Genomic DNA, 22,327 nt, shown 5'->3' on the forward strand with positions numbered 1-22,327 from the left:
GTTTCCCAGCCTTTGCTGAGGCAGTACTGAAGCAAGCAGGTGCTCTCTCTTGCTGAGGCTGGAAGCACGGAGACACTATGCAACTTGCTTGCAATCACTGGGTAAGCCATAGCAGGGCTGGTGACCAGGACAAGGATTTTGAAGTCCTTCCAACTATACATTGAGTCAGACTTGTATTGTCATCACAGTGACAGCATTCAGCTCTTTGCATCAGCAGGCCCACCCTCTTCCTTTAGAGGAACTATATAACTGTAATTAAAAAATCACACCTAGATTGCAGAGTTTCACACTGAAATAAAAGGTTAGGTTACTCACAAGTGCACATAACATTGTATGTATATATATGATCTGGTATTTTTTTCCTTTAAAAAAAAATGAATGAGTTCACAGAGAAATCAGGTAGACTGCAGAAATATAAACTTAATCACACACTGTAGAAGTCAAGTGTATAGTGCTGTGAAAGAAAATACATTTTAAATTAAATCAGTTTGAATTAATAAATTTACTCATATGAGCAAAATTTTAAAATTTTTAAATTAAGACTATACCAATTACCTAATGACCACTGGATTACTTAGTTACATATTTTGTAATGGTATCAGTACCAGCACATAAGCCTTCTTAACCTAGCAAGACTGTATCATGCCATCCAGCCACCGATTTCAAAAAGCACCGCTTCCTAAAACCCATGCAGCAGATGATTAGACCTAATACCTATCTCAACTAAATTGTCCTAACAGTCAAATTGTAGGTAATTACAGGAAGCACAAAGCCTACATCAAGACACTGACATTAGAATCAGGAATTGACTCTAGGCAGCCTGTAAGTTCTGCCCTCACTGAGAGTAATTCCTGAGGACAAATAGTCTCCCTTAGAAATAAAATGTTAACAAGCAAAACAAAACAAAGACCAAAAAAACCCACAAAACAAAAAACCACAACCAATCAAACAAAAAAAAAGCAGAAGGCAAAGATTGTTCTTTCTCTCCCTTTGATAAGTTTAAATATTACATCAAGCAGTGTGCAAAGTCCCTTGTTGGCGACTTTAAGAAAAAGTGTTAAGCTGGCTCTTTAAGAAAATGATGTTTTGGTATTAAAAAAATAAAGTAGTCTCTTATGACACAGACATGAAATGCTCCTCCACTTCATGTCAAGAAATCATTTTGATCACTGCTCTCCTAAAACCTGAAATACAATATATGCATATATGACACTTCATCACAAAACATTTTCAAAGCAGAACCTTATTCCCACGACATCCCACTCAAACAACACTCACAGTGAAGTGGGCCCTACTAAGACTGATGGTGTTTGCCACTGAAAAATGTAGTGAACCTATGCACCCTAACAGAAATAAAATGTACTGCAGTCTATGAGAGGATGGAGCCCCTAGAAGTCCCCCCTCCTCCACTACAGATGGCTGTCTATTTGTTGTCCTCCTCACTGTCAGCAGACAAAAGGTGGGGACATGAGAAGCACATCCAAGGGAGGACACAGACAGTCTGGAAGCACACTGCAAAACTCGCTGAGGTGTAAATTTGGGACTGAGGTTTTCTTGTCAGCTATTATCACAAAGAACCACAGGAAATGGCATGGCTGCTGAACAATGGAGAGATCAAGGAGTTCACAGCCATTTCATGACCCATACAAGTTAAGGTCAAGAGATTCAGGTAGCAACTTGGCCTGGGCGTGAGTTACAGAACAAATGAATTGTTTTAACAAATCAGCTTTGGTCAATTAAACCTAACAAGACATGTTGCATCACATAGCAAGGTTCCTGACACTAAGGCCAGGAGCTGAGGCCAGTCTCGTAAAGCATATCTTTTAATATGGCATAACAAATTTAAGGTAATCCGTCCAGGAACTGCAGATGTCAGAATAATAAAACACAACTTGTCTTGACTAAGAGATGTATTCACACTTAAATCAGGGACACTGGAGTGTAGGCATCCTTTCAAGACATCTGGCTTCATTTTCAATGGCATTAATCATGCAATGGAAAACTGATGCTGCAGTAAATATACTTGCCATCTCTCAAACACAAGGCATTTCCATAATAATCTTCTAAGCAAATCCAGCACTTCCTTGTAAGTTACTTCATGAAAAAAAGGCAGAAAATGGCTTGGCATTTTTCATAAGCAAAAAGAAAAAAAAATCACAAGCAAAAAATATATACTCTGTCAATATTTTGATTATAGTTAATTTCTGAAGACAAGGAGTTTGTAAATACTGGATTCTAATGTGAGCACATTTCTATGTTTCTATTTTAAAGGAAAATGTATACATCATATCACATCTTCTAAGAAGAGAGCTTGGGAATGATATGGCAAGACAATTGACTAAAAATTAAAATAGATTTAAGATAAATAGTTCATACTTATTTTTCACTTGTTTAAACTCATCTTTTATGAAATATGCAGAATAATTCAGGTTAATATAAACTGAAGTTTGGGAAAACATATACATAAACAGGATATTCAAGAGCCAGATGTTTAACTCTCTCAGCTGTGAAATAACTCCAGAAATACAGAATATACTTACTTGTGCACAGCATTTGTGTGAAGCCAATATTAAAAAAAAAATATATCTTTTTTCATAATTTCTCAATAGACATGCTGAGTTTCTGAAACTCAGTTCATTATCTGTCAATTTTTGCATTTGGATTTCCTGTTCACTGTCTAAGGCAAAACAGGGGAACCATTCTGCTCAAATTCCCTGTGTATACCTTTAGTGAAGGTGCCTTTATGGAAGAACACTGGAAAACATAAATGTCTCCTTTCTGCTTTGGAGGTAGGCAGTTACCACTAAGAAGTGCAAGGTTTCCCCAAGGAATAAGAGAACTTAATGGTTTCATGAGCTTCAGCTAAGCTTTGGTACTGTGCCATATAATGGTAATTTCTCCTTATTATGTTCTATATATTAGACTAAAGAAGTTGTTTAAACAGTCCCAAACACCGTAAGTAGTTAGAAGGAAACCAATGTTAAAATGGCTCCCTTGATCTCACTGTAACTTTAAGTCACCTTTTTGACTTGAGAAGGGGTATGGGGGCAAGAGGGATGTAACACAATGGAGTCACAGGGCATGTAGGCAAAAGCTCTGGTTCTCCACCTGGCTAAAAACATCCAAAACACTATTACTGATAAGCACAAGTAGACTATCAGCTCTTCCTCAAACAGACTCAAGCACACATGGTCTGAAGTGCCCAACTCCCACCAGCTGTGGAAAAAGCTATAGCAAAAGTCACATGTCAATAATAAGGTTCCTAAAAAACAGCTAAAGAAATACTTATTTAAAGTTTTTTAAAACACCATATATTTCAGAAAATGAAATAATCTCTCTGAAAGGAGACTTTGGTGATAGGAAAGTGTAAGAAAACCATCATTTGTAAATAGAAAGGTAGAGGGAAAAGATTAACAGCTGTGCTAGAAGTATGTTCCTAACTTCACACAAAACTCACTGCTCCCAGACAGTATAATACACACACCCAAATCGACTCCCTTTTCTTTTGAACAAAGCTAGTAATCTAAGATTTAACTCCCCTCTAATAGCTTCTAAGCTTTTCAAACCTCTTCTATTCCAAACTTTGCTGTTCTGTGCCAGGGTTTTAGCAACTGCTTCTACAAGTTCCACCATTCTTAGAAAAAATAAAAATTAAAAAGAGAGTGACAGAGTAAAATCGTGAAAGCTCTCTGTAAGGAATGACACCTTGTTTGACATCTCTCAACCAAACTGGCTAATCACAAAGACTTTCTTTCTTGACATTCACTTAGCATCTGGAAAGTGTCTCCAGATAAGGAACTTCTCCGCAATGGAAGATGCAACATTAAGTTACACATTTAACTTGATTTTGAGATCATCTTAACCCAAGTGATTACAGCAAAACAACACACCATCTTGCAGTTGAGACTGGACTTGTAGGCTTTAGGAAGCCCTTGGAATTACTGTGCTTGGCACTGTGGAATGCTGCTCCAAGGACCTAAGCTCCAGAGGGCCACCAGTCCTTGAGATGTGTACATCATAATAACTAGCAACAGGGAGGAGAATGAGGAAAAGCAGGGAAGAAGGGAAAGCTAGAAAAAGAAGCATACTTGACATTAGTCTTGTGCAATTAATTTGAAAATCCAACCTGTAATGGCATTTAGTGTTTAATCATTTTAATGAAGTTTCCACAGTTTCAATAAATTCAGTATGCATGAAAATTACAAAATTTAAAACATAAATCTATTCTGTTATTTCAAGTACTTCCTTTACAAATTAGTGGTCCTATTGATAGTTTAAAAGCTTTTTTGTTGTTGTTCCCAGTATTGTTCTTCTGTCTGAACCTCCCGTGAATCTTCTGTTTTCTATTATCTTCTTTATAGCTTCTTGCTGCCAACCTAAATGTCATTCATAAATTAACACTGACCTCTGAATTTTCAACTAGTTGCACAGAATTTATTTAACCATAAGCCTCTTCTGTCTTAGACTTAATTGATGTAATTTAACACTGCGAAAATGATTTCCCTTGGTGTATCAGGTTAGGAAAAAACAGAAGCTAAAAACTCCTTCCTTAAATTGATACCTATTTAATTCTTGACTGCGAGTGGAAAATAAAACACGGAAAATTCTACATGAACCTGTAACTCTATTCTGAGAGAAACTAAAATTCAAAAGCAAAAACGTATATTCTTAATTCTTTGCGTTTGCTGTCAGTTCATACATACAAGTTCTGAAAAATGAATATTGATAGGTAATGTTTTCATATCTATGTCATTATAAAGGATCTATAATCACCAATTGAAAATCGTTATTATTCCCATATATACAGTATATTAATCTCCATCTTCTACTGGCAGATGTTTTTCCCACTGTAATTTTCAGCTCAATGGAGCTACTCAAAGTAGTAATCCAAAATTTTACATTAGAAAACTAGAAAATAAATCAATACAGAACTTTTGCCAGTTGACAGAAAAGTTTTCTTAAATTTCATTTTCACACATGCATGAATGGACTGGAATTACTCAAAGTAACATAACCTTTTTTAAAGGTTTATGAGTCCCTGTCAGATTCTTCAACTACTAAAGGTCTTCCCATATGAAAGCAGATAAAATATAAAGTCATACTTCTGTTTCTGCATTGTATTTCTGATTCAAAATTGAGAGTTAGGGCAAGGGATGAACATGCCATTTCACACACATTGTGTAAGTAACAAGCTCCTACAGAACCTAGGCACCTACAAGTATAGGCAGTAATAAGCTCTATTTCCTGTTGCTCTGAGTGTAATTGAAAATTTGCTGTGCAAATTCCAGCAAACCACCTTGTACCTTAACATATCCTTCTCCAAAACTGTATGTTCCCAGATAAAGTATTGAGACAAAGGCAAACCATCAAAGTTAAAAGAAGAAGGAACAATCAGCAATTCAACAGACTGACTGATTCTTCTAAGCCCATTATTTTTTTATTAATTGTAGGTGGAAGCACCAGTGAACACAAGAAATGTAAACCTTCATCCAAAATCCCTCTGGGTGGTGTGACACTTAGACATATGACCACTATATGACTCACACGGAAAGAAGACTGTTTCAGATATAATTCTGATGGTGATCTTAAATAGAATTTCTTGTAGTTGCAGCAAACTAACCAAAATAATTTAAATTGTAATTTTAAAATGTAAACAGTATTATTACACTACTCTATGAGCAATTTTCTATACTTACTAAATGAAAACTGAAGTATAAGATGAAAATGATTATATAAACCTATTTTAAAATTTGAGCTTCCTGTAAAAACAGATTCACAAAGCTCAATTAGCTTAATAAAAACATCAAGCCATTGATACATCAAGTTCAACCACTCACTCCTGCAATACATATATGTATCATTTAAAAAAGAACTACAACTTCTTTTGGAAAGAGGACACTTTTTTTTTTCTTTTTTTACAAAGACAGTGCATACACGTTGGCAGGACTTAAGCAAAACAGTGATATCCCTGTCCAGTTGGGGATTAGCAGTTTGCCAGGGTTAAACTGGGGTAAAAACAATTTAGAGTCAATGCAGATGTGACTCTGTGCCCCAGCTAAGGTTATCTGAAAACATGCTCCGTAACAGCATAAAGCACACTACCAAAAACAGGACTAGGCCCACACCCCTAGCCTAAGTCACTGCTGCAGGGAGACATGTGGCAGCCACCCCCGGGGCTGTGGTTACCTGCCAACCTGCCGGCAAGGAGGGTGTCACACAAGACATCCTCCCCTACCATGGCTGTACAAGCCTGCTGTGACCTCCTCCTGTCCTTTTTCTTCCTTTCTGCCTTTTTTTTTTCCCCTATCCCCAATCTCCACCCAAAGACAAGACACAGTCTGGCAGTTCAGGGACTCACACAGGCCAGGCTTCCTTCTGTGCAGCCTTTTGAGTAGAGCTCCTAATCCTTCGTATTAATTAATGAGATAATAGCAGTTAACCAGAAAGCAATATTTAATACCAACTATCTATGAAACTTCCAACAGAAATGATTTAGCCTTTTTCCTGATGTCCTGCTAGCAAAGTCATGCAGTTGGAACTGTAGCACATCTTTATGGTATAAGAAGTTAAAAAACCAAAAGTGTCTAAACAGTACAGGACTCAAGACATCTGTATTTATTTTCTGCACTCCTCCTTGGATAGTTTAAAATATCATCTCCACCCTCACCTTCAGAGTCTAACAGCTGGAGATACAGGCTCCCCCAGTTATATCACACTCACATAAAGACAAAGGAGAGTGTAAACAGTAGCATGACTGATTTGAGAAACGGATTCTTGAGAGGTACATGCATTAAAAAAAAACCTGTAAGTGTTCACCTTTTACAGGTACCATTGCTTCAGATCATTACATTATCAAAGCATTTCTCAAGGTCTACTATGCTTCATTCAGTATGCGCTGAAACACCTAACATCAGGTTTGTGTTTTACTTAACACTGTAAAAAAAACAGCAAAGGTGATGCAGGGATTAAGAATTCTGCAGAAAATGCATATTGCTGTAGACATTTTATGTTTTACAAAAACCAGCACCGTAATTTATAATTATTTTTTTATTAGCCATTGTAAGAGTACATAAAGCATCTATGAGAAGAGATTTATATTATCTGAGTTCTGTTGCAGCAAACAAGTACTGCAGCTTTCATTCACTCATTGTCAAAAACTTTCCAATGTGCCCACTGCAATGCGGATGCCAACCAACGAATCAAAGGCATTCAGTAACTAGACAAAGAGGATCTGATGCCAACCTCGGTGCCACTGGCAACCATTATTGGCATCAAGCACATTGTCTGCCTTTTTTTTCCCCCCTCTTCTGGCACTTGACAAACAAAATGGCGGTTCTTGTAGCAACGGGAACAGAGCATAAGCACTGCACTGAATCAAATACCATCAAATGATTTTATGGACTGAAATGTGTTTCATACCAAATGAGATACATTCTCTGATGCCTGACAGGGAAAAAAACCAAAACAAAATAGTTCTGTCAACAGAAACAACATTCATGACATTTTCAAGGTTTGGGCTTTTTTTAAAACTCAAGGCAGGGGGGGGCATGGGGTGGACCTAACACACACAACAAGCAGAGCCCCATAGTAGTGCATTACGAATAAGAAATCATTCTGATGTTAAACATTGATCACAGTATGTATTTTCCATTTTCTTCCTCCATTTCAGTCAAAGGAGCACCATTGCAACGTTTGTCAAGTGATGATTTTTCCTTCTTTTTTTTCCTTTTTTTTTGTTTTGTTTAGGATCCTAAAGCACAAAAAGATGCTGAATTCTGAGGAAGATAAGTGAAAAGTAGAACCAAATGAAGTTAGTCAGTGACAGAACTTCATCAGTGAGTCCTTATTTCTTCTTTCAAGGCAAGCATGGAAGCAGAAGCTCTTTTTATTAAGAGCTGAAAAGATTATTGACACTTCTAGATCTGGAAATTGTCAATATATTATAACATTACCCTGCACTGCAATGCGGATGCCAACCAACAAATCACAGGCGTTCTAGGCTAAACAAAGAAGGTCTGATGCCAATCCTGGCACCACTGGCAACCATCACTGGCACTGGAACTATCCTTCCTCCTCTTTTTTTTTTTTTTCCCTTAATCTTATTTTTTAAAAACAACAACCAAAATAATATCTAACTTCTTGGCCTCTCTATTCACTTAATGTGCTAATTCCTTCCTCATATTTTGTTCGAGAATTTAATCATTTCTAAGTCTCCACTTAGTTTTTAAATGATACTAGTAGGCAGGTTTATATATTCTGAAAGAGAAATAAAAATCTAGGCAGTATGTGTACAATGCAGAGTTTTGGTTTACTTCCTGCTTATCTTTTGCAAAGCCTGGTGCCCTTACATGCGCTACAAATTGCCATAATTCACCTGCTTTCAATAAGTATAGAGAAACAAAGTTTGACATAATGGAGAAACGATACAAAAATAACTTAATGTACCTTCTTCATGAAGAGAAATGATAGAATAGAAAATTTACTGTGAAGCAGCAAGAAAGATAAAAAAAAAAAGGAGTCTACTAAGCGTGACTTGGTACAAGAAATTATCCAGCTTCATCTTCCAGTATTTTCTCAAAGTAGCATTGTATAACTTTGAAACTTACAATATTACAGCATACTTGTATTACTCATTTTTGATTAGACAAGTTTTTAAATAAACTTGTCTTCTCAGTCCATTGAAATCAATAAAAGCAGCTACACCCTGCAATTTCTTCTCCAATTTCAAATTTCTGGCTTCCAACAACTTGAAACGTTGAAAGTGTTTAAGAGTACTCTGACTCTAGCTTCTTCAGCTGGAAAACTTAAACTGTTTTGCCTCCTTAAAAGCAGGTAAATCCATCACAATTAATCAGTAAACTATGTCTTGCAATCTATGCAAACTATCATTTGAAATTCCTTTCACAAAAAGAGTTTAAAGGTACAAACTACTTGTAGTTAAGCTATTTTATTTAATGCTACCAAAGAAATCTTTCTTCCTATGTTATTAGGGATGAGATTTACCAGACTCTGCAGCTACTTAAAGTCACTACAAAACATGTGTTATCTACTACTATGGAAAGAAAAATACAAGTACGGGAAACAAACAAACAATCAAAAAGGCACCAAAAAAAACCCGGCAATACATTTTTTCATGAAAGTAATAAAAAAAATTGAGTGCTGTTTATTCATTCATGCAAACATAGTGCTCCACTTGAATAAGTAACTACTAAACGATGAATTCACTGAATACAAAAAGGTTGTGTCTGTATCCATCCTTTTAAAGACTGAGTCAATGAAGATACGCAATTTTACTTTTTTGCTACTTATAAAATCCATTCCATTTGTTTTTTCAGTTAAATCCCACATTTATGCAGATAACAGCCATCTGCCCTTCTGCAGGCTGTTTCTGCTTGCTACCAGGCCAAGTTATGAAATAGCCCACCGTCTGCAGCCAGTCAAACTTTCTCTAGTTAAGATCTGCAGCTGAAAACCAAATGCATTACTACTGCTGATCAGTCAGCAATACAAAGACATCTAGAGGATGGTATAATCACCGGAGAGAACCAAAATGACTCCTCATGGAGAAAAAACATTTTGGAAGGCTTAGTATCAGAGGAAAAAAAGACTTATCTACTTACAGTCATTTACAGTTTTGGGTAACGTGCCTATGAGCATTTTTATCTGAATACACAATATGATTAGCAGGTTTTTTCCCCTCATATATGATTGTCAGAAGCCCTGTTTTTATTTTCATTTTATAAAACTAAGTTTAAAAAGCTTTTCCATAGTATTCCTGATATTTTCCACATTTTAGTAATTGGCCAAATGAAATTATGTATGCAAGTGTGGTTATAAAAATACACGTTTCAGGGAAAATTCTCCCCAAAAAATTACAATCTTTCTTTTAAAACAAAGGTAAGTTACACGAGCTAGCAAGGTAAACCTCAGATAAAATAGTAACTACTGTACACTGTCATTCTGACTACATGTAGTATTCACAAAGCAGTACTTCTGTGCTAAAGTTTTGTATTGTTCAGTTTTATGGACATGAGCAAGTCTACAATTGCTCTAAAATGATAGTAGCTTTATCAGTTTAAGGATGAATTCTTGATTACTTGTAATTACAAAACCAATAACAAATAATCATAGTATTTATTGTGACTGCGCACTTGCATATACCTGCAGCTGTTAACAACAGAACTTAAAAAAAGGTGGGAACATTAGGGAAAAAGAAAAAAACACAACACACAGACAACCCAACTTGAAAAACAAAAAGCATATTTTCTTAAGTCATGATTGAAAAAAAATACACAATATACTGGCCATTTTTGATACACACAAAAACTAAATGATAACTTCAGCATTGCCTTCAGGAACTTTAGTACTTCAGGAACTGAAGTGCTAAATGTAATCCCTTGGTATGACCCGCTTTGTCTTGAAAATGAACAAGGTACATGTGTCAAACACAGGTCTCTAGGAATATCTGTGTCTGTAGGTATCTATGTATACACTCTGATTTACACATGGGGATGCACCCACGTTATATTTATAGACCATAGAATAATGTTTCACTGGAAGCCAGCCCATAGGGGAAACAGGGCTACTGGTAATCAGAGTTTGACACACTAACATAGAAACACAACAGTCTGCTTCCTACCTTGCTCCTGCACGTAGTATGCCAAAAACAAATCAAGCTCCTTGACTGATACTGTTATGTGATGTGGCTGGACGCAAAGTGCTGGATTTGTGCAATGTGGGGATTTCATGAGCCGCTCTCCATCCGTACTTTCCAAAGGGATGCCTTTGAACAGGATCACCATGACTAGATCCAGACGCCAGACTTTGTCAGCCTGTCGCAGGCAGTCGATTCTCCTAATCTTACCCTTCTGGTCAGGATTGGACAATACACAGCATGGGTGCTTCTTCCCAGTCACTGTGAGCACAAAATCCTCCCGGAACTCTTGGCGAATATCTTTGCGCAGCTTGGCCAGGAGCCTGGATGCCCACTTCTGTTTTATTTCAGGCTTTTCACTAAGTAGCTCATCCTTGACCGCTCTTTCCTCATCCTTTGACATTCTTTTCTCATGTTTTTTAAAGTACTTGCGTTTCCGAGCCTGAAGGTTGAACCAAGTATAGGCAATTGCACGGACATGTGGAAGAAGTGCCTCAATAAATGGGTGAAATTCATCCTGTGGAAAGAAGTAGAAGGGAGAAAAACAAAAGAGAAGATAACTCAAAGTCAGTAAGTTCTCATAATTAAAGCAGTATCAAGAAATGTCCTGAAAATCTTAAAAGTGAAATCCAAGACGAAGAGAGTAAACACTTAAAATTTATACAAATTTCTGCACAACACCTTTTATGCAACTACTACCACTGTCAGGCAGCAGAAAAAACGTACACAGAGAACTGCATTTCCCCCACATTTCACTCCTACAAAGAACTATGTGAAAATTTTATTTTTTATGCCTCCCCTCACTCCATCCCATTTAGAAAAGATGCTAGCAAGGTGTTTTGTTTCTAACATTCACATATCTCAGTGAATGGCTAACATTAAGAGAAATACCATTGCACAAAGAGGACACTATACGGTTTTAAAAAATCTGAGCAGAAACGTTCAGAAGGCTGAGGCGAATGCCACAGTTCATTTCTCTCCTCTGTGGCAGAGAAACACAAAGCATATACATGCTCAGTGTAATGCCACACAGTTCCCGCTTTTGGAGCATGCTCTCAGCAAGAGACTGCTGGTGGCACAAAGAGCATGCGCCATTAAACTTGATCCATTTTCTTATCAAACATCCAACATTCCTGAACCGAAACAGCACCATTCCAGTGGTGGTAACTAGAGAAACCAGTATAGAGCAAGCAAAAGACACAGTATGTTGTATATAAATCGTGAAGAGAAGGTTTTGTACTTTCAGCTCTTTGGGCTTCCCTTCCACCGCCCCCAAATTCTGTAAAATTAAAGTTTTATTAAGTTGAGAAGAAAAATTATGTTTATATTCTTCTGGTAGCTCCACTCTAGGTTCTGAAGCACCACAGAGTCAGTGAATTTGTTAACTGATCACGAGTGTGGCAATTATTCTAAACCCCTTAAAAATCAATCTGAGGTGTACAATGAAAACAGCAACTTGGCACAAACTTTGCATTCTTTGTGTTTCTGCATGCTGCAGCAGTGACATTACGAGCGCACTGTTGCTTTTGTGTATGTAATTTATTTAGTTCCAAAATAGCCCTTTCTGTCATCTGGCTTCACCTGTAAGTTCTTCTGCATAGCAGCGATATGGACTGCATTAAGGAGGTAATGCTTAGTTGCCATCTACAAGTACGTCCTATACCAATTACATGAATTAGTTTTGTCTGCTTAAAGTACCATCCTATGCATTCATGTTAATATCTACATAGGCCTTTCCTGGAAACTAATGTATCTTTTCCATGAGCAAATCCGCCATTTAAAACAGCACAATCTGCTTGCCAAATGTTAACGTATTTTGGTTTGGAAGGGAGACCTTAGGGGAGGTATTTTTCTTCCTGTGTACAGGCATATTTAGGTTTAACTACCACGCAGATTGTGCACCATACTGTGGCATGCTGCAATCAGACTAAAACCAAACCTTTATTATACAATTATATTCAAGAATACAATTAACAAACTAATATTTTAGCTATGCTGCTAGACAAGGAATGAATTATGTTTAATCAATAGGCTCATTAACTCCATTAGGTAAAAATGATGAAAGTATAATTAATGGTTTCAATTATAGAGAGTACAGAGTGCCACTGTAGATGCTTCAGGATATGGATTTAAATCTTCACATTTCAAACAAACATCAAAAATTCTTGAATGATAGAAGAAGCCCTCTATATCTAGCTTTTTCCATTAGCCATTCTCAGCTCAAACCAAAAATAACAGAAAAGTTGTGAGCAGCTTACCTACAACCAAGTTACCATCACAGAAAAATAAACAAACAAACAAACAAATAAAAGAGTGGCAATAGAGGAAGATAACTCAGAACATAAATGATTGCATTACAGCATTATCCTTAACAAAGAGCCACAAAAGCAATAATTAAACTGATTAGTAGTTTCCAGCAGATTCTGAACAATTCTAATACTATACTGGCACATAAACACTAGGCCATGGAAAGAGTTAAACCACAATCTGTTCTTTGTGTGGGAAGGCAATACTACTCTAACTAACCACAGCCCATGATAAGACTTCCCTATCTTCATATATTTTCTGATGCCATGGATTTTTTTCCTCTGAATTATAACTACTAAAGAAAGTTTATTTTATCTCCTGCAGAAGTCATCTTAATTGAAGAATTCAAATAAAACCTAAAAAATTAGTAGTTTAACATATGCATCAAACTGCATGATGCTAAGTCCTTATAATTTATTTTCAACTGAATAAACCAGATCTACTGCAGATTTTGAAATTTTTAACAGCTAAGGCAAAAGGCAGGGTGAAGAGAGGGCTGAAGAGCTTCAGAAGAAATTTAGGTTTTGCCGCAATACAATGAATCATTAACTTCAACATTTATAACTTAAAAGTAGAACTATTCTGTGTTACTAGTTCTCATTATTAAGAAGAGCACCAGAAACTATTTTGAAATTGCCAATAATAATTTGTAACATTTTGCATTTATGAAAATTTTATAGACCAAAATCCCACTTTTTAAATTCCAATCTGTAGTGGTTCCATGTTTCCTTTTCAAAGTATGAAAAAAACCCCAACCTTTTAAAAGTTGTACTCCGGCCTTTCTTTCATATTCTCATTAAGTCCGAAAGATACAAATATATATGAAGAAAAGGAGAAAGTGAAGGAGAAGACCAGCAAAGAACATCCTGTTCTAAAGCAATATTATCAGGTATCTTTGATTCATTGTGCATCTGGAGTCCTTTCAAATGAAACATTACTTGACAAGAAGTGCCCATAAAAATGATCCTAAATGGAGATTTGCAATTAATCACATGTGTTCTCCACTAAACCTTCTAAAAAGCCATCTACAGAATTTGATTCCCCCTCCCTCCCGCCCTTAATATTCATACAGGCAATATTGAATTTATTTATTTTTTTTATGTGGCACTTACCAATGTGCCACAGTCGCTCTTGCAATAGAGTGATTTGTGGAAATATGTTTTCCAAAAGTCGTATCAAATGACTCAGGTGAACCACTGACAATTTAAATTAAAAACGAAGTTACAATATAATATCTATGGAGTTTGTAAATTAAGAGAAAAATACCAGCCACTTAATTATGATATGCCAGGTTTTATTTTTGGAAAAGATAACGGGGAAATGCAGCACCCTTCTCCTATCTTCCACTTTTATAAACATTGTATCAGTTCATGGAAATTTGAACTCAGGATTGTGCAACAAACATACCTGGCAGAAGTCTAGAGATTTTATAAAGAAAGCCTCATGTGCATGGATCCCCTGCATGGATTTTATCTGTACCTAGCAAAACATACTCTAAGAGGAAAAGAAAATGGCAACATATTCTAAGCTTCCTGGACCACCATAACATAAAAATAAACCACAGCAAAAACATCACAAGAGACCAAGCACTTAAAGGCATGTGGTAGCTGCATCCTATCATGCCTCAGCAAGTAAGATAAACGCAGTTTACACTCATTCCAAAACAAGGGGAAAGAGGCACATGGGAAGGAGAGGAAAGGCCCTGTCAAAAAAAAAAAAATTAAACTGCATTTTTTAAGTCTTCATTCTTCCTGGGAGTTAATTTACACCCACCAAAGTGTTACTGAAAGGGCAATGGATAACATTTGAATTGTCAAGGTTGTCTAGCAGCCACATTTTGGATTTTAGACTTGTTTCTAAAAGGTCATTCAGCTCTGTCTCTGCAAAAAGTGAACTATTGCTTTTGCAAAGAAGCTTCGTCCAAACAGGTGTTCTGTGCTTAGAACTTTTACAAATATATGTTGTTCTCAGCACACACTATCACAAGTCAATGTGCACTGCAAGAGCCCTAGAGACAGAGAACAAAACAGAACAATTTGACAGTACTTTAACTCAGTAGCAGCTCAAAATAAGATTAGTCAGCCTTTTGCTTTAAATAAATAAGTAATATAAAGTATAAATCCTCATTCCCAGTGTAATCACAATTTTTAATTTATGGTGAGAAAAGATTATTTGTAAAATGCCTTTGTGATTCCAAACAGGTATAGAAATCAAAATCAATATGCTGTATTTGTGTTCTATATATGTATTACTAAGTGGGAACTGCCTCTGCATAGCACACAATACAATGGGACTGTAAAATATTATGGAGAAGCTATCAACTCATGAATACCAGGAATTGCTTTCTTATATTTATGGCTGTAGAAGTACAATGTTGTGTTTTTGTCAACACCTGAGTGCAATGCTTTAAGACAGATTTGAAAAATAGATGGAATCTATTACATCTGTGAGTCCAAAAAGCAAACATAGAGTCAAAAAAAAAAAAATCCTTACAGCAGGAAACAACAAAATAAACTACCTGCTGTAACAGAAGCCTGTTTTCAATGTAAAAATGCTTTCTTAAGTTGTACTCTCAGGCTTATATTCTCGTGAAGAGGTCTTATTGCCTGCCAGTAATTTCTCAGGACGGACAGCCCATGCAGAATTAATTTTTCTAACTGCAGATTCCACCATAAGTAATTAATTCTACATCTGTGTATCACACCAAATGCTTCCTACATGCATTCGTTTCTCTACTGAAAAGCCAGTACCTCAACAGTACTCTTGTCCAGCTTTTGCTCCACTGCAGCTCACGTTTACTTGCTGAAAATATCCATATCTAAGTCAATCACACTTAGATGCCAAACAAAATATAAACAATACAAAATGTGTCAGCCAAAAAGCTACAGGACTGTATCCAATCACTGAATAAGCCTTATCATTGTTTCCATCTTCATTCACAATTTATGAATCCTTCAGTTCTTTTGAATTACAATGCTTTCTAATTGTGGGATAACCGAAATCACATGTATTTATTCACCGTGCACCTCTATGTGCATCGCTGGCCGCTTCCTAACAGGACTGCTAGAGATGTTAGTTTCGCAGATTTTCTGCGTCTTTACTTATTTGCTGTACCAATGTGGAAGCAAGTAGTTATTGCTTCATCAGTTTACATCACATCCTCCTAAGATAGACACACACAAAAGCTTCGGAAAACTATCCTCTGGCTTTACAAGTCGATTTTGCTCTCCGGACCTTGCTCTGGTGCCCCGGCGCTCGCTCCGTGTTACTGTATGCCCGGCAAGGACGCTCCCCGCGGCACCCGGGGAATTTCCCAAGTCTTAAACCCCTCACGACTCAAAATCTGTTCGTTGCCGCGGCGAGATTGCCGCCTGGGCCGCCCCCCGCACTCCGCTCCGCTCGCCGCTTCGCCCCGCGCCCTCCCGCTGCCCCAAGTGACAGCCACGTCCGGGCTCTGAAAGCAGCCGCAAGTGCGGCTGTAAAAACCGGCCGGAGCTTTCCCCTTGCCGGCGAGTCCCGCAGTTTAGCTGTGGGGGGAATGCCGTGTCCCTGCACCACCGAACGAGAAAACGCTGAGCGCCGTGCTCAGCCCCGCTCGCACCAACCTCATTGTTGGCAGCCTACGTGTTATCAATTAAGCATAAAATGGGATTACTTCGCACCGGCGAGCGCTCGTTTTTTGTCAAAACTAGCACTTTTCCTTTCAAGCCTTTTCATTAGACTCTCCCTAAACTGGCGAGCTGAAAAAAAGAATACACCGTTTGATTCCTATCAAATCAATACTTATCAAACCTGCTTTTTCCAGTAATTATGCTCATTTTCGTTTTGTTAACCTTTGGCTTCTTATGCACCAACAATTACTATTTGTCTACAAGTGACACTTTGAATGGATCTCCCCAAAACAATGGCCTGGTACAGTTTATTCTCCACTATTCCCTCCTGAGAGAGGAGTTTGGACCTGACAAGCAGTTACAATTGTACTTTAACCCGTTACAACTAGTAGCAACGACTCATTAACAACTCATATAAATTCTTAAAAAAAAAAAAAAAAAAAGTGAAAACAAGCAAATAAATAAGCACATAAATTAAATAAAAAGCATCTATACCTGAGTGAGACAGATTGGAGAATACATCATGACTTCGCTTTGAGAACACGCTGCCCGGAGAGCCCCTACGAAAAGCCTCAAAAAGGAATAATTTCATCTATTCATTTTACAGTCATCTGAGACTCAAGGAAGATGAAATCAATCAATCCAGGCTCTGCCCTGGATCACCACAACTTCACAACAAACCCCAGTCCTCCTTAAATAGCCAAAGATTCAAGTTCACTCCGTGCGCTAGATTTCCCGGGGTGAAATCCAATCCACGCTTTTAACCCTCTTGTAGTCGGCGGCGCAGGAGTCTTGCTTCTGCTGCTGCTGCTGCTGCTGCTAGTTGTTTTGCAGATGAGGGGGGAAGGACTCGGGGGGCGGGGGGGGAAGATGGGGGGGCGGGAGGATTTTTTGTTTGGGGTTGATTTTTATCGCCCCCCCCCCCTCTTTTTTTTTTTCTTTTTTTTTTTTTTTTTTTTTTTTTTTAAGAAGTTGTCGGGTTATTACAGCACTGTCGCCACGCTCTCGAAAGTTCAAGGTTACGGCCCGGAGCGGCACGATGGCAGGACAAGCTTGGCAGGGCGGGCAGCCCGCGGCCTGCAGGCTCCCCCGCGGTCCCAGCCTGCTCCCCACACATCCCCCTCTCTGCGGGCGGCGGGGGGAGGCGGCCTTCCAAGCGCCCACTGTAATAAAAGCGATCTCCTGAAAATTCAAACCATCAATCTCTGCCTGTCGCTCCCTCCCGATTTGCTCCCGCCGTGTCCGTGTTCGCGTCCGTCACCCGCCTCCCCGTCCCGCCCCCCCCCTTCTCCCCCCTCCCCAAAAAAAAAAAAAAAAAAATTGAAAGTTGAAAATTTCACCAGTTACACCCTCTGGACCCCGTTCCAGCTCTCGCCCCAGATGAGACTTAAGTATTTTTTTTTAAATTATTTAATTACACAATCACCACTTACACTGCTCCTCCTCCTGCAAACACATTCCTTCTTTACCAGATCCCCCTCCTCTGCCCTCCCTCTTTATTAATCACCACAGAGCGCTGCAGAGGAACTAGCACATTTTGCAAACATCCCTCATTTTCCCTCTCTTCTGGTGAGAGAAAGTTGCGGGGGAAGGGATGCGGGGGGGGGAGGGGGGGGGGGTGCGGGTTGTGCTGTCATCCGCTGGAGGTTTCTTTTTCCTCTTCTCTTTCCGGGGTGCGATTCTATCAGCGGCGGCAGGGCTCAAGGGCCCCCCGCTCACCCCATTCAGCGGCCGGCGGGGAAGGGCATACCAAAGGGAAGGGGGCCTACTCGGCACCGCCGGTAACTGTTGCCCCGCCGCGCTCGCAGCCAGCTGCCGGGCGCGGGAGGGCGTCCCGGTTGCCGGACCGCAACAGGGTGCGGGGTCTGGTTTCTTTCTCCCGGGGTAGTTTTCACCAGCGGAGCTGGGAAGAGGGGAGAGTGATGAACGAAATTTATTTCCGCTCCTGTGAGGAGCGCGGCGTTGGACGTCACTGCCCGCGGGTGCTCGGTGTGCGCACTTCCCTGCGCCCCCAGCACTGCCGCCACTGAGCAACATCGGTGCTGCTTCTCGGCGCCGGTGTGCAGCTCACGGCGGCGTTTCGAAGAGACCGCTGGCCACCTCCCTCCTCAAAGTGAAAGTTTATTCTCGCCAGGCATTTCACAACGACACATCAAGGAAAGCAGGCAAGTTCAAGTCAACCATGAAATGGTCACTTTTTAACCCCGTCCTGTCCTCATTAGGAAAATGCTGAAACACAGCCCATTTTCAAAGCAAGCTCTTAATGAGGGGAGCTTGCCAAGTCTACCAGCTGCAATTCTCATAAATTTACAAACCAAAAGAAGCAGGGGGATGGGGTGGGGAATGAGAGGGCCCAGACAAGACAGGTAAAGTCAAAGAAAAGGGAAAGAGCCGCCAACACATTAAACCTTCAGAATCCATGTCGCATCCCCACAGCTCAGTTTCTGGCTGCACTTGCCTGTTTCTCTCAGATTTGCAGGGTTCAAGCAACAGCCACGGTTTTCCCCTTCTGTACACCACATTGATAAGTTCAGAGAATATGCTTAGGCAAGAAGGAATGGGGCAAACTTGGTGTTAACCACAATAAGAAAAAATTATTTTCCTATCTGGTGTAAAACACACACACATAAAATAAATTAAAAAAAAAAATCGTATCATCTTTTCCTTTACCCAGACACTGCAAAAAGCTAATAATGCCAGCTTTAAATACTGGAATTTCCCTTTGAATAAATATTCAATTTAACTGGACTTAATTTACCATAATAGACATTCCCCTTGGCACACAACAAGCAGACTTTATTTAAAACCCTAATAACCCCCCTCCATGCCCTTCTACCTTGCACACCTCTGGAATGGTCAAGGCAAACTCCCAATAACACATCAGTAAGGCCGCATCTGTGAGATGCATAGATGTAAGAAGCCTCCCCTTTCTCAGGCAAGGCTTGCAGAAGGTCCCACTCCCTCCTTGATCCTGGCAGTCAAGGAACCACTTTGTCCTAAACACCTGTGCACTGTAAGTAAGAACTGTCTGGCAAGGTCCTAGTAGTGAGGAGATACAAGCAGGAAAAAGCAACTGGAGCAATGTAAGGACAGATACCAAGCTGGATGGATGCCTTCTGCAGCCCTCACTACTGCAAAGGTTAGATTTGGTTTCTATCCCCACAAAAACCAGCTGAGGACAGATTTGCATCCCTACCGAGAACAGATATGGGGGGCTGAGCCCAACCAGCCCGGCAGCATCTGCAAGCACTCCCCAGAACGCCACTGCTGCAGACCACAGCAAAGCCACACTCTCCCCAGAGCCAGGATGTTGGCCAGGATTAAGCAGACCCCTCATGTGAAGGCATCTTGGGGCAAAGAGATTTGCCTGACCAGCATGGTTCAAGCAGCGTCTTGTCTTCTGAATGGACCTAGAAGGCAAGGAAAATATGGTGCAGGTTGCCATGGATTTGCCTTCAGCTTCATCTGTATGCTCACAGGGCTTCAGTGAAAGCAGGCTGAATTGCGCATCCAAAAAGGTATGTTTCGGCTCTCTTCCTTCTGGTTAATCCCAGTACGAATCCGCAGATGAGGGAGGCTTTGTTCTGAGAAAACTTTACACAAACATGCACACACACAGACACATACGCACATGCCTACACACGTAGATCACACACACACCCATTCCACCCCTGCCAGGCCTCCTTTATCAGGAAAACAAGATAAAGATTCTTTTCAGGATGGGGAAAGAAATTCCATTAAAGTAATAATAATAAAGAGCAGCTCTCTACCACTTCCTTGCAGAGATACATAAATAGGTATGTGGGAACAGAGTTAGCCTGGAGAAACATAGTATTAATGCAGCAATAGCAGCCACAGTAGCTGGGCCTTGGCATGCAGAGAAATGGTTCAATTGCTTTCAAGTCCTGGCTTGAACTCCCCATCCCCCCGTAAAAACCTTCCTCTCCCACCTAAAACTAATAACTTCCCTGCCACTGATGCAAGTTCTGTACCCTTGAAACTCCAGGTTGAGGCAGAGTTGCTTTTTGTCTGCACTACCGGAATTATGCCAGCCTCTGGAAGTTCAGGTATTGTTTCAATTTAAGCAGTTAACAAAATAAAAGTCACCATCTGACCTTCCTGTGAGAGACACCAGGAGCTGTTTTCAGCTCACACACTAGAAAGCTTCATGCAACAAAAACGCACATTCAGGACGAAAAGGCACGTTTCACACCCTCTAAGTGGCAATTACTGAAGCTGTGTGAGAATCGCCCTGAGATCTGCACCGTGTAGGCAGAGGGCCGCCCCCATGTCCCCTGCCATGATTCACCAGTGGAGCAGATCCTGCTATGCCAAACTTACACTGAAAGTCTGTTTTTTCTCTCTCTCCCTCACAGGCAATGCTCACAAATTTTTCCAAATGCTGCAAAGTGGCAATGCTCTTGGACTTCAGATACAGTAACATTAAAAGTGGAAAGGCCAGTTAGGCCACCTACATTCTTCCCAAAGCAGAATTTCAGTTGATGCCCTTTGGCTGGACAACTGCTCAACTGTCAGGTTTTGGACACAAGATGATGATGATGATGATGCAACAAAAATAAAAAATAAAGCAATTGTTAATGCTGAAGCATGCAGCCTAAAATACTCTCAGAACACAAAGCAGAAGGTTTGCCCAACTATCTAAACATACATATACTGAACTTATAAGAAATCAATTTTTCATGAAAATTCAAGTAGTCTCTTCATGAAAATCAGAAATAATTGATTCTGGCATATGGCATTTCATGTAGAAGATTCAGTATCTGAGAAGCAATTCCAAAAGATTTACTTAAGAGGTCTCTGTGATCCAAAATACAAGCTTTACTGTGTTTCATATCTAGTTTTATAACAACAATGCTGTTAAATTTTCCACCATCTGTTAAAAAAATGCCATTCACACACATGCCCATTAGATACACAATTACTTAGCTACATGCATATATACTGAGCAAAACAAATATCGTATACCTTATCTCAAACACAAGTAATAAACAACCTAAACCATATCATGTTATCATAGTATTATCTAATGATGATTCTGTCAGTCTAACTAGGCTTCATGCCTTGCAAGATGTCTTGTACCATCATATTAAACAAAAAGTTTAACATCTTTGGCATGATCACAGCATTGGCCAGTTTTCCTACTTACAGGAGTATGGTGTGCACATACAGACATATATAAAAATGTATGTATATGAATAGGAAGTTGGGTAGAAAACATTCAGGGAACAAATGCAACTCATTACATAAGCAAACTGATAATACATTGTTTTATGTGGTCTTGATACATTTCATATGCAGCTGAATTGTAAGGTATTTAAGACTTCCAATGCAAACAGCAATTAGTAAAAATTCTTACTCAGTGTAGTACATCTATAAATAAATGTATCATAATATTTACTAGCACTTCTGTTTGTTTCTGGGTGATCGGAATAAACACATGCTGTATATAAACTATATATATGCCTGATCAGGTAGAAAGTCTGCACATACACAATCAAAAGTAGAGAAACACATTACTGACTGTGCGCACATGTACATATGAAGGGAGTGTGTGCTTGACCCTTGTCTCCGTATGGTTTGATGGCAACCGTAATACTTGAGCTTTCCACAGCTCCCAACCCAGCAAATGAAAACATCAAACCTCAAGTGTAAACCACAACGTTTTGGGTTACACAACTGTGGAGTTTTTGTCCTCACTGAGGGTGACATTCTCAGTCTTAAAGAAGGCATGAAA

The 22,327-nt window shown here is 39.3% G+C and overlaps 1 protein-coding gene across 7 annotated transcripts in view; it reads right to left on the bottom strand.

Annotated features, from left to right (window-relative positions):
* The window catches only part of NFIB (nuclear factor I B), a 306,386-nt gene that overhangs the window by 167,475 nt on the left and 116,584 nt on the right, over positions 1-22,327 (bottom strand). For 3 of the 7 annotated variants that reach the window (XM_054397668.1, XM_054397666.1, XM_054397665.1), the window contains exons 1-2: positions 17,068-17,097; positions 10,640-11,171 (exon numbers count right to left, since the gene is read on the bottom strand). In XM_054397668.1, the coding sequence (XP_054253643.1) occupies positions 10,640-11,171; positions 17,068-17,097 (562 nt within the window). Of the gene's footprint in view, positions 1-10,639; positions 11,172-17,067; positions 17,098-22,327 lie in introns of those variants that run through there. The other 4 variants (XM_054397667.1, XM_054397664.1, XM_054397663.1 and 1 more) reach the window with 2 other exon arrangements.

The sequence above is a fragment of the Indicator indicator genome, chromosome Z (genome assembly GCF_027791375.1).
Source record: "Indicator indicator isolate 239-I01 chromosome Z, UM_Iind_1.1, whole genome shotgun sequence".
In the NCBI taxonomy this organism is placed as follows: Eukaryota; Metazoa; Chordata; class Aves; order Piciformes; family Indicatoridae; genus Indicator; species Indicator indicator.